General features: G+C 53.4%; 1 protein-coding gene across 2 annotated transcripts in view; it reads right to left on the bottom strand.

Annotated features, from left to right (window-relative positions):
• SNX29 (sorting nexin 29) overlaps positions 1 to 12,404 on the bottom strand; it is a 473,054-nt gene that overhangs the window by 139,467 nt on the left and 321,183 nt on the right. For both annotated transcript variants that reach the window (XM_062180202.1, XM_062180203.1), the window contains one exon: positions 3,407 to 3,523. In XM_062180202.1, coding sequence (XP_062036186.1) covers positions 3,407 to 3,523 — 117 coding nt within the window. The remainder of the gene's footprint in view (positions 1 to 3,406; positions 3,524 to 12,404) is intronic.

The raw sequence follows: 12,404 nt of genomic DNA, 5'->3' as shown, positions 1-12,404 counted from the left end.
TGAGAGTTAAACGAAGTATTCATGCTCAAAACTTAATCCGGGCAGGCATGTGGCACAGCCACTTGGGATGCCTGCATTCCCAGCTGCAGTGTGTGACTCGAGTCCCAGCTACTCTGTTCTTGATCCAGCGTCCTGCTGATGCTCACCCTGGGAGGTGGCAGGTGATGGCTGAAGTACTGGGGTCCCTGCTACCCATGTAGGAGACCTGGATGGAGCTATAGGTTCCTAGCTTTGGCCTGACCCAGTCTCAGCTGTTGCAGGCATTTGGGGAGTGAGCTGGCATATGGGAGATCAATCAATCTCTCTCTCTCTGCCTTTCAAAAAAATGAAAATGAATTTTAAAACATTTCAAGTTATGGAGTCAGCTTTCTGGCAGGTAAATTACTCAGTACATATTAGTTAGGACTCTTGGCAGCTGCCACTCCGTACTGCTAGACGCCTGTCTTACTACTCACAGTGAGAACAACACGCTTCGGGGCTCTCTGAGAAGGCCCCCGCAGAGACACCCTTTCAGGACACCCAGGGTCCAAACTGAGCCTGTGCCAGGGAATGGGGCCACCGTGTGTCTCATGCCTGCTATGTGCCTCTCCAGCAAGGTCAGCCGTAGCGGAGGCTTGGCCCTTGGAGCTGGGGGGTGGGGGAGGTGGGGAGAGACTTGCCTGCCCCCTAGACCCCGCCCACTCACACAGGCAGTCAGAGGTCAGCACCGGGACTTCTCTGTCCCCACAACCTCACTGTCCCTTGTCAGCTACAGATATGTCAAAGGGAGCAGCCAGGGTAAACACAGCCCAAGCTTGGAATGCAGGACTCACATGGGAAGGCCACGGCCAAGGGACCCTGCGACCTTGCTATGAGGACAGTGAGTAACAATGGGACCTCTCCTACACCTGCTCCCTGCAGTTCCCCAGAGGGGTACAGCATGGAGAAAGGAAATGAACCCCGTTATTATATCTGAGTTGAAACCTGGCTCCACTACACACTCACCAAGCAAGGGGCCTCTGTGAGCCTCAGTGAACCTATAAAATGGAGACATCTTTTCCCCAAAGGGCTCCTGGTACACAGCAGGCACTTCCCAAGTGTGCTCCCAATGGAGAGAAGCTCCAAGCTCCCTCATTAACGAAATCCACAAGACAGGTGCAGAGCCCTGGGCCCGGCAGGAACAAGAGAAACAGAATCGGGACTGCACCAAGAGTGTTCCTACACAAGAGATTACCAACAGGGGCCAGCGTGCCCAGGGCCCGGTGGACGCTGGCTCCCCCAGCAGCACCTTCCCCGACAGATGCTGAAGAGCCTCCCAACAGAAGCGCACGTGGCTACCTCTGGGACGGTCAGAGCCAAAACCAAGCCGGAAACTCATCAAGTCTCTGGACAATGAGTGGTTTGAGACAGAGGAACGGGACAAACAACACGGCACAGCTGCAGTCAGCGAAGTCCTCACTGGGAAAGCCTACGGTTCACAAAGCCGTGTCTCTCCAACAACAGCAATAAAAAAGGCCAGGGAAGAGCACGAGCAAGCAGGAACGGAATCCACGGCTGAGACGGGGCTTCGGAGACGAGCACCCACCTGGACACAATGCACAGACTTCATTACCATCCTGAGTGGGGCGAACACCCTGAACACACGATGAGCTAACCGTGGAATTCTGAACACTGACTGTACACGTGATGATGTTAAGAGATCACTTAATTTTTTAGATGGGGTATCGTGACCTTCAGTAATAAATACTGCAACATTCATTTGTGAATGAAAAGAATACGATCCTCATAATGCGAGCTGGGAGGGGACTAAGCAGAGCATGAATGAAGCAACAATGACCCTGGTGTGAAAATGACGGAGGCCGAGTGCTGTGTCCATGGAGTTTTGTGACACGATTCTCTCTGCTTTGTTTGAAATTTTCCACTTTTACTAAAAGTGAGTGATTAAGCTACAGACCAGGAGGTGATATGCACAAGCAACCGAAAAAGATGGACAAAGAACTGCTACAAAGCAGAAAGAAAAATAAACATGACCTAACAGAAGAACAAAGGGTCTGCTTCTCTCGTGGTGAGCAAAATGCTTGGGGAGCTCATGTCCACAGCCACAGTGGGGGTGGGAGGGGGAGCTCATGTCCACGCCATACCCTACTAACCGCGCCAACTGGAAGCTAAGTGGGGCCAGGCCTGGTTAGTGCTTGGATGGGAGGATGGGGAGCTCACACTCAATGAGGACAGAGATTCAGGTGAGAAAGATGAACGAGTCCTGGAGATGGATGGTGGTGATGGCTGCACAGTGAATGTACTTAATGCCTCTACACTATGTGCTTTAAATGGTCAAAATGGTTAAGTTTTGTGTCATGTGCCTTTCACTGTAATTTAAAAAACATAAAGAAAAAGAAACATAGAAGACATATCAACCAATTAAATGTGTGCAATTCAGGTGGATCCTTAACACACACACAAAAAGGAGAGAGACAACTGGAAATTTGAACAATGACTGAGAGTTGATGTTATAGAGAGCAATGTCAGCGATGATAATGGTATCATCTTTATGTGTTCTTATTTTTAGAGATATATAATGTCGACGGGTAAAAAAAAGCTCAATATTTGATTCATATAATACAGAGGAAGGGAGAAAGTATAGGTAACTTGAAACAAGATCAGACATTGATAACAGCTGAACTTGACAATGGCCACAAGAGTGCATATATATTCCTCTGCCTACCTTTAGGTACTTAAGTATTTTCCATAATGAAAGCTTTCAAATGAAGAAGTTATTATATGTGTACACAGAAAGACATGTGTTAAATGCTCACAGCATCATAGCTGGCAGCAGCCACGTGCTAGAGACAACCTCAGCTTCTAAGAACACACATCTTACAGAAAGCATTAGAAATATCACGGAGCTTCATTCCACAGAGTAACAGAGCCAACAGAGTGAGTGAACCAGAGCCCTGGTTCTCAACCAGGAGTGATCTTTGCTCCCCAGGGGACATACGGCCATGTCTACAGACTTCTTCGGCTGTCACAAGCGGAGGAAAGCCAGTAGCTTCTCAAGTAGAAACCAAGGCTGCTGTCGAACACCCCGCAATGCCTATGACAGCCCTCGCCACAGAGAATCACATGACCCAAAATACAACAGCGCCAAAGAGGTCTGGGTGGGACCTCCCCAAGCACATTGTCTCCGTAAAGACAAACACACAAAAACGAGCAGAAAAAACACACACACAAGTAAGACCACCAAGTAAGTAAAAATGGTCATGGTCACTGTAGGCACTGGGTACACGGATATGGGTATTGGGTATACAGATGCTCATTCTTCCCATGTCTGAGCTTTGGTATATGCCTGACACTGCCAACAATGGACAGACTGAACAGCAAGGTCATGGGCAGCGTCCACGGCCAAGAGCAGCCGGGCAGGAGTACTCACCGGCCCCCGGAGATCGATGAGCTCCTGCCTCATCTGGGACACGAGGGCTTCCTTGGCCACCAGGGCCCTGTGCAGGCGCTCGTTGAACTCGATCAGCTCGCCGTGCATCTCCGCCACCTGCAACACAACAAGCCCCGGGCTGTGAGGTTCACAGGCAGACCCACGCCCATGACCCGCCATCGTCTCTCTGCACCTGTTTCCATGCCTCGTGACAGCGGGAAGGTGGCTTAGCTTAGGCGGCGAAGGCTGCAGCCTCTGACACTGCTTACCTACGAGCCATGCAGATCCACCAAGACGCTGAGCAAGCTTTGACTTGCCAGATTTTAATACTCGAGAGTCAATGATTCCCTGGTTCGTGGTCAGACTGTGACAGAATCAGACCATCTTGGGACTCCAGACTTTTATTCTAAAATGGAGATGGAACAATTGTCTAGCAAAGGCTTTTTGTCTAGTCTGTGCTGTACCTGTCAAGAATGTCCCTGCAAATGGCACACTGAGAATAACTCTAACCATTTGTGTCTGTAACAGCCTTGTTTCTGAACACCAAGAAGCACAACCAGAGCCTTACTCATGGTGCTGACGGTGATGGTGATAGACCACACTGCAGAGGCAGAACTACTTCTGAGTCACTGTTGATGCTCTGTCAGGCTAAGTCCTCCTAACTTTATCACCCTGGTTAGTTCTAGGCAGGTGTTATTATCCCCATCTTACAGAAAGCCTTGGGTTTCAGCTGTGATCCCATCACTCCACTGTGCCCAAGGATAACCCATCTGGGCCTGCTGTAAGCTGCTCAGGTTTTCCAAATTGAATTATTCAATACGCTTGGCTGACTTCAGACAATTAAAAACAGAAGTGGCTATAAAGTGGTCTGTGATCATGGCACACATGACTCAGCTACAATTTGCAAGGGCACACTAAAAAATAAGTAGAAAAGGCGTATTATGGAAAAATTATTCACGAATCTTAACATCTTTGGCACTAAATATTTATTTTGAAAGGCAGAGTAAGAGAGAAGGATAGAGAAAGATAAAGAGAGTGAGATCTCTTTTCCATCCATTGGTTCATCCTCCAAATGGCCACAACAGCTGAAGTAGGCCAAGCTGAAGCCAGGAGCCAGGAACTCCACGGAGGTCTCCCATGTGGGTGCAGGGGCCCAAGCACTTGGACCACCATCCAGTGCCTTTCCAGGCACATTAGAAAGGAGCAGCAGGGACTCAACCCAGCACTCTGATATTAGAAGTCAGCACTGCAAAAGGTGGCTTACCCATTGCATTACAAGGCTGGCCCTTAACCTTATCTTTTTTTTTTTTTTTGAGATTTATTTTATTTATTTGAAAGTCAGAGTTACACAGATAGAGGAGAGGCAGAGAGAGAGAGGTCTTCCATCTGATGGTTCACTGCTCAATTGGCTGCAATGGCTGGAGCAGCACCAATCCAAAGCCAGGAGCCAGGAGCTTCTTCCGGGTCTCTCACATGGGTGCAGGGGCTCAAGGACTTGGGCCTTTCTCCACTGCTTTCCCAGGCCACAGCAGAGAGCTGGATAGGAAGTGGAGCAGCCAGGTCTTAAACTGGCACCCAAATGGAATGCTGGCGCTTCCGGCAAGGGCATTAACCTGCTGCACCACAGCACCGGCCCCACCTTGTCTTTTAATTTCATTTCTCACAACCCTTTTCAAGCACCCTTGTACTTAAACACTTTATAAAAATGCTCTCCCCAAGACCCTGAATGAAGAATCCACAAGCACCTTCAAGAGAAGTCCCCAAAGTGTAAAGCCAAGCAGATCCTCATCAGGCCCTGCCCTTCTGCCCCTCCCAAAGGACTTGACCTAAGCACTCCCTACACTGAACTGCCGAACCCTTTCCACCTTGCAAGAACAACTCCATGGGTGGTACACAAGCCACTGTAGGGGTACGGAAGGGAGACACGGGGGAGGAGGGGCAGGACCCGAGTCCTCCCTCTGGGGGAGTGAAGGAGAGCCCTACTTTTGCACTGTGACGACTTTATAAGGCAAAGGCCACAGAAGGAAACACACCAAGATCTTGCCATTAGTCAGGGCTGTGTTTTCTTCCCATTCTTTCTACATTTCCTTATGTAAGTGTCCTAGAAATGCATATTCTTTATCAGTGAGAAAAGTCATTTAGACGCTCTAAAGAACTGCAATTCATCTGAAATAGAAGAGAGCCATTGTGCACTCAACAAGAAATGTCTCGGGCTCCTCACTCTCATCTCCAGGCTCCCATTAACTTGCCCTATGATTCCCACTCAAAGGTACTCCCTCTGGCCCCGAGGTGCCCGCGTCTTTCAAACAGGTATGAAGTACCAAGCGAAAACGGCACAAAAGATATTGCAAGAACCATGCAATTAACAAAGGGAGAATATGCCACTGAGCCTTTTTATCAGCTTTTTCCTTTGTGTAGACCCAAAATTAATATTCCCCTATTGCCTTACCCTTTTGTGTAAGAGAAGTTTAAGCTGATCTTCTTTTGGCCAGTAACAAACCAGTATAGCATCGTTAATAAATGCTTGTGTGGTTCTTCCACATGGAGACCACAGAAACCATCCATGAGCTGGCTCGGGGCTGGGATGCGCCCACCACGCAGGAGGCAGGGAGCGCACAGCTGGAGCCACTGCCAGCTCCCTGCTGATGGGCCACATGAAGCCACAGTCAATCCAAAGCAGAGGGGGGTTTTGCAATTTGGTTTTGGTTTGGTTTTGTTTTGCAGTGGGAACCAGAGTGCCACAATTTTCCATAAATGCATAAAACACTGCAACATCCCAGCTTCAAGGAGTGTTTATTATGGGATGTCAAAACCCTGGTTCTCTGCTGCAGCCGGAAGAGTGATTTGACCACGTCAGACCGAGCTTGCATTTCCTGGGGAATGAAAAACAGACAGACAGAAACCCACTGGGACTGAGGAGACAAAAACTTCCCAGCAACCATTGACACTGTTCGGTGCTGCCGAGCTGAGGCCCGCAGCTCTGCGATTTCCTGTTACATGTCCCTGCGACCAGCCACTATCAGGCCTGCATCTGACATGTGCCATGTGAGCTCACGCGTCCTCAAACCACGACTTCCACTCATCTACAAAATGGGATTGTAAAGCCCACCTCACCAGTCCAGCGTGCAGACTATGCCACTCACCAGGCATGGCACAGAGTGACACGCCCAGTGAGGAAGCCAGTTTTACGTGAGAACTGATTGTGCCAAGAGATGCGGGGAAGACGGCCCCGATGTGGGTCTCGGAGAGTACAAAGGGCATGGGGTACCACACCGAGGCTCTCAGACAGCTCTGCCAGAAGACCCGCCGCCCCCGAGGCAAGAACATCACAGAGCTACTAAAGACAAGGACGCAGGGCTGGGTGCTGAGGATAAGGGTGGGCAGCAGGTCCACCACTTCACATCCCATAGCAGTCAGCCAGGCAAATCACGACAGAGAGGCCTGGAGGGAGGACAAGGTGTCCCACAAGGTCCTCCAAGGGACGACACTCAGGGCTCACTTTCCCAGGGGTCCTCGGCACATGCCAGGCAGACCCCCAGGCACATACACGGTCGACATCCCCACAAGGACCCGCAGTGCTGAGGGCCAGTTCCGAGTCCGCTGCTTCCTTCTGCTCTCAGCTGTTCTTGTCCATGAAAACCGACCCAAGGGCAGTGAAGGAGGAAGTGCCATACATTAATGACAGTGACAGATCCAAAGCAAGACCCTGCCCAGGGCTGACAGCTCCAAGTCCAGCCCAAGGGGGGCCAGAGGATGGGAACGGAACCTGGATTCTCCGAGAGGCCAAGGAGAAAACCAGCAAGTGGAAGACACGGCCCCTCGCTAGTGCTTGGCTTATCAGGTATTTAAGTGCAAAGGCTTCTAAGTCACGTTTGGGGTTTTATCTTTGAGAAGGAGAGAAGAAGACAGACAGACACAGAAGTTTAAGTAACAAGGTGGTTCGGAACATCTACCAAATTACTGAAGATACTCGCCCTTGTGTCGGCAAACCACTGCTGAGCGGTTCTCTTGCTTCTGCACTAGTAGAAGAGCTCAAAGCATGGGTTTAGCCCCAAATGGCTGGAATGTAGCTAAATGTCCACCCAAACTGGCCTGGAAAACTATCTGGGGATTCCACTGCACTCTCCTTTGGCAGACAGAACTAATCAATCGCTGCACGCCTTCTTCTAGAAGATACCCAGGCAGCCATAACCAATGCAGTCACTGTGCCAGCTTACAGGATGACCTGTTAGGCAGCCCCGGTCTGAGGATGGGGGAGGAATCACCAAGAAGGTGACAGCTGAGCTGTACCAAGATGACATCCCTGGGGTGTCAGAAGACTGAACTCCTTCTAGCTGGTGGACCAGAAACATGAGCTCCGAAAATAAAGACGGAGAGCTCTTCTACCTGTGAAATCCCAGGAATTAACATGATTACCTGCCAAACCAACCACGGACAGACTACACTCTTTGTTAAAAGGCTCTAGCACGTCCTTCCGTATCAGGATGCTCCCTGTGGGTCACACTCCAGTAAATCACGTTCCACGCTCCTTTGTCTAAGATGTTAGATGTTTTTAATCAATGTGACAGACACCGCACAACCACCACCAAATTTCAACAGCAACTGAGGCTCTTTGGGCCACACACCCAGACCCTCCAAGAGTGCTCACTCGGACGCCTCCAAACCTAAGAGTGACAAAAGTCACAAGCTGGCTTTTTTGGCCCTGTGTACAACGGCTGCAGGGAGAGGTGTGGGAACGTCTTTCTGTGATTTCTGTACTGCACCTACCTAATTAAGAATGAGCCAAGCCAGAGCCATCTTCACCTTAGCACACTTCCGAGCATCAACGGCAGGACCGGCCTCTGGTGTGGCAGCTCGTGGAATCCCTGCACCCCCACAGGGTGAACACCACCATCCCCACCCCCACAGGGTGAGCACCGCCTTCCCCACCCCCGCAGGGTGAGCACCGCCTTCCCCACCCCCACAGGTGAGCACTGCCTTCCCCACCCCCGCAGGTGAGCACCCCCTTCCCCACCCCCACAGGTGAGCACCCCCTTCCCCACCCCTGCAGGGTGAGCACCCCCTTCCCCACCCCCACAGGATAAGCACCGCCTTCCCCACCCCCACAGGGTGAGCACCGCCTTCCCCACCCCCACAGGTGAGCACCCCCTTCCCCACCCCCACAGGATAAGCACCGCCTTCCCCACCCCCACAGGGTGAGCACCGCCTTCCCCACCCCCACAGGTGAGCACTGCCTTCCCCACCCCCCAGGGTGAGCACCCCCTTCCCCACCCCCACAGGTGAGCACTGCCTTCCCCACCCCTGCAGGGTGAGCACCCCCTTCCCCACCCCCACAGGATAAGCACCGCCTTCCCCACCCCCACAGGGTGAGCACCCCCTTCCCCACCCCCACAGGATAAGCACCGCCTTCCCCACCCCCACAGGGTGAGCACTGCTTTCCCCACCCCCACAGGGTTAGCACCCCCTTCCCCACCCCCGCAGGGTGAGCACCCCCATCCCCCCACCCCCCCACACACAGGGTGAGCACCACCTTCCCCATCCCCACCCCCACAGGTGAGCACCCCCATCCCCACCCCATCCTCACCCCACAGGGTGAGTACCACCTTCCCCATCCCCACCCCCACAGGTGAGCACCGCCTTCCCCACCCCCACAGGGTGAGCACTGCTTTCCCCACCCCCACAGGGTTAGCACCCCCTTCCCCACCCCCGCAGGGTGAGCCCCCCATCCCCCCACCCCCCCACACACAGGGTGAGCACCACCTTCCCCATCCCCACCCCCACAGGTGAGCACCCCCATCCCCACCCCATCCTCACCCCACAGGGTGAGTACCACCTTCCCCATCCCCACCCCCACAGGTGAGCACCGCCTTCCTCACCCTTGCCCATTCACCAGAGGGGCAAGGTGAGGTCTGGAATCAGAGGCCACAGAGCTCACAAGTGACAGTGACACCTGAACCCCAGTCCTGTGACACCGAAGCCCATGCACTTTCCAGAACGTGGCCCTTGAGGTGACCAAGAACCCAGGAAGACACACACATGAGGTGTTCAAAAAATGTGCGTTATGAAAAATTATGCATGGATTTCAAAGAATTTTTACATCAAAATTACCTTATCTCTACTTTCATTTTCCAGAAACCGTTTGAAGTGCCCTCCTACTGTGCCCATGTGAGAGTGGAGGAAAGCCACTGGGCTCACTCCCGCACAGACCAGCCTTCCTGCTTTGAAACCCAAAGCTCTTGGCTCCTCCCCAGGGGAGACCTGGAGAAGCGGTTTATAAAGGGAGGTGCCCCAGGTCAAGGGGAACGGAGACTGGGGAGAGAGAGGGTGGCTCACGGAGCCTGGCACCTGCACCAGGCCTGTTCCACACTCTCCATCCCCAACCTCACCTGAACCCTCCAACGCTCCTAAGGCGGGAAGTGCCAGCCTTCGGAATTCTATGCAAACTGGAGCACAGGAAGAAGCAACTTGCCCAGGGCCACACAAGAAGCGGGCGGCAGAGCTGCCATTCAAATTTCTCGGTACTGAGAGCCTTGCATACATGTGTACACACACACACACACACGTGCAGCCCAGGGACGGGCTTGTCAAGCCCATGGTCCACGGCTGGGGACAGAACAGCTGGGCTCGATGCTCCCACGGCCCAGCCTGGCCAGTCACAGAGCAGATCACAAGCATGCCCCCTGGGGACCCCCAGAAGGAGGGAAAGGAGCCCCCAGACCAGGGAGGAGCCTCGGCAAAGGCAGGGCCTGCTGTGAGACTCGGGGTCAAGGCGAGCCCCCGAGAAGATTCCAGGAGCTCCCAGCAGCCTTCTTCAAAGTAGATTTCGAGGGCCGGTGCTGTGGCGCAGTGAGTTAACGCCCTGGCTTGAAGCACCGGCATCCCATATGGGTGCTGGTTCAAGACCCAGCTGCTCCACTACTGATCCAGCTCTCTGCTATGGCCTGGGAAAGCAGTGGAGAAAGGCCCAAGTCCTTGGGCCCCTGCACCCGCGTGGGAGACCCGGAAGAAGCTCCTGGCTCCTGGCTTCAGATCAGTGCAGCTCCAGCCGTTGCAGCCAATTGGGGAGTGAACTATCAGATGGAAGACCTCTCTCTCTCTTTCTCTGCCTCTCTTCTCTCTATAATTCCGACTTTCAGATAAAATAAATTAAAAAAAAGTAGACTTCGAAACAACTTTCTAAGTGAAATCTCAGGATGAACACGCTGCAAGAGACAGCTGGGGGGGGGGGGTCCACATCAAGAACCCCCCACCCAAGGAAAGACGACATGGACAGAGTTCAGGAAACTGAGGGGTCTGGGGGTCAGACTGAGCTCCTGACTACTCACTGCCTGCTGTCGACCCGGAGGGAGTAATCCTGGGATCCTGTCTGTCAAATAGGACACTGCTAACTACTGAGCAGGTTGTCATGGGGACAAGAAGCAATGGTTTGGGTGGCTACACGGGGTACCTGCCACAGCAAACCAAACCTGCCCTTCTGTGCATCAGGTGGGGCTCAAAGTACTCCACACGTTACAGCCTGGGAGGTGGAGACACAGCCCCATTTGACAGACAGGGAACACCAAGGCCCAGCAAGTTGAAGCGATGTCCACAGTCAGGCAGTCTGCAGGGAGGAGGGTCAGAGTGACCCCACAGCCCACGGCCCTGCCTCTCCTGTCTTCACTCTCCCTGGTTTCTTTCATCCTCCCAGGTTACCTTCTATCTTGGTTGTGCTGTGCCCAGGGCTGACCCTAGGAGTGTGCAGACTTGCTGTGATGAGGCAGGACCTTGGCATTTTGGGTCCAACCCCTTCCAGGATCACATGGGAAAGCCACCGAGCGGCAGGCTCAGCCGAAGCCTGGGAGGCAGACCCAGCTGAAGTGCCAGTGAGATGGTGGCGCGTCAGTCCTACCTGCGGAGCCACCAAGAGCAGTGAAGGCCTGGAAGCCACTCCAGAGCTCAGAGCCTGCCCTCGTCTCCCTGACGATGCGCCCCTCGGCACCAAGAACTCTGGGCTTGGGCGTCCTGACACTTGACAGCATTCAGCAGGGTTTAGGGTTTAACTGGGGGAAGGAAGCAACCAGCACCACCAACAGCTCAAGGGGCAACGGAAGGCTGCTGGGACCCAGACAGGGAAGCAAGGCTGAGCCGGGACCAGGATGCTGGTCCCTGCCGCTGCCGACACGTGGTCTCTCTGAGACTGCACAAGCAAGCCGCAGAGGAAGGCTGCGCCCAGCAGCAGTGGCTCACAGCCCTGGCACCCGTCTTGCTCCCGCCTCCCCCGGGGCCCTCACAGGGCAAAGGCAGAACATGCAGGCGACAGCATCAAAAGCACAGTGAGCCCCTCCTTGGGGGTTGTTCGAGGAGAGGACAAGGTGCCAACAGCACCGTGAGCTGCGGGCCTCTGCTGCATCCACTCTCCCCTAACGAGAACACAGGAGGCTGGGGTACAGCCGTGCAGGTTGCCAGCAGGTTCCCCTCAGCTCTCACCCGGCCCATTGGAGCACGACCAGCAGAGGCCGCACACGGTACTGCTCACAGGGCCAAGGCCACAGCCTGGCAGCTGGGGGCTCAAACCCACCAGTCTGGCTTCTTAACTGTGATCTGGGCCGCTTAGTCTCCCTTCTCTGGGCCTCAGTTTCCCATCCATAGTATCAGGCTAAGGCAGGTGTTGTGGCACAGCAGGTGAAGCCACCACTCGGGACACCTGTGTCCCATACTGGAGTGCCAGGTCGAGTCCCGGCTGCGCTACTTCTGATTTGGCACCTGGGAAGACAGCAGATGATGGCCCAAGTACTTGGACCCCTGACAGCCACGGGGGAGACCTGGACAGACTTTCTGGCTCCTGGTTTCAGCCTGGCCAGCCCTGGCTGTTACAGGCATTTGGGGAGTGACCTGGCAGTTGGAAGATCTCTGTGTCTTTGTTGCTGTATCTGTGTACCTGTCAAGTAAAATAAATATACCTTCAAATAAATAAATAAAGTGAAACAGACAAGAATGCCTATTTCACAGAGCTTTCATG

The sequence above is a fragment of the Lepus europaeus genome, chromosome 21 (assembly GCF_033115175.1).
Source record: "Lepus europaeus isolate LE1 chromosome 21, mLepTim1.pri, whole genome shotgun sequence".
Lineage (NCBI taxonomy): Eukaryota > Metazoa > Chordata > Mammalia > Lagomorpha > Leporidae > Lepus > Lepus europaeus.
Note: the sequence above shows the minus strand (reverse complement) of the source record. Positions and strands in the feature narration are given on the sequence as shown.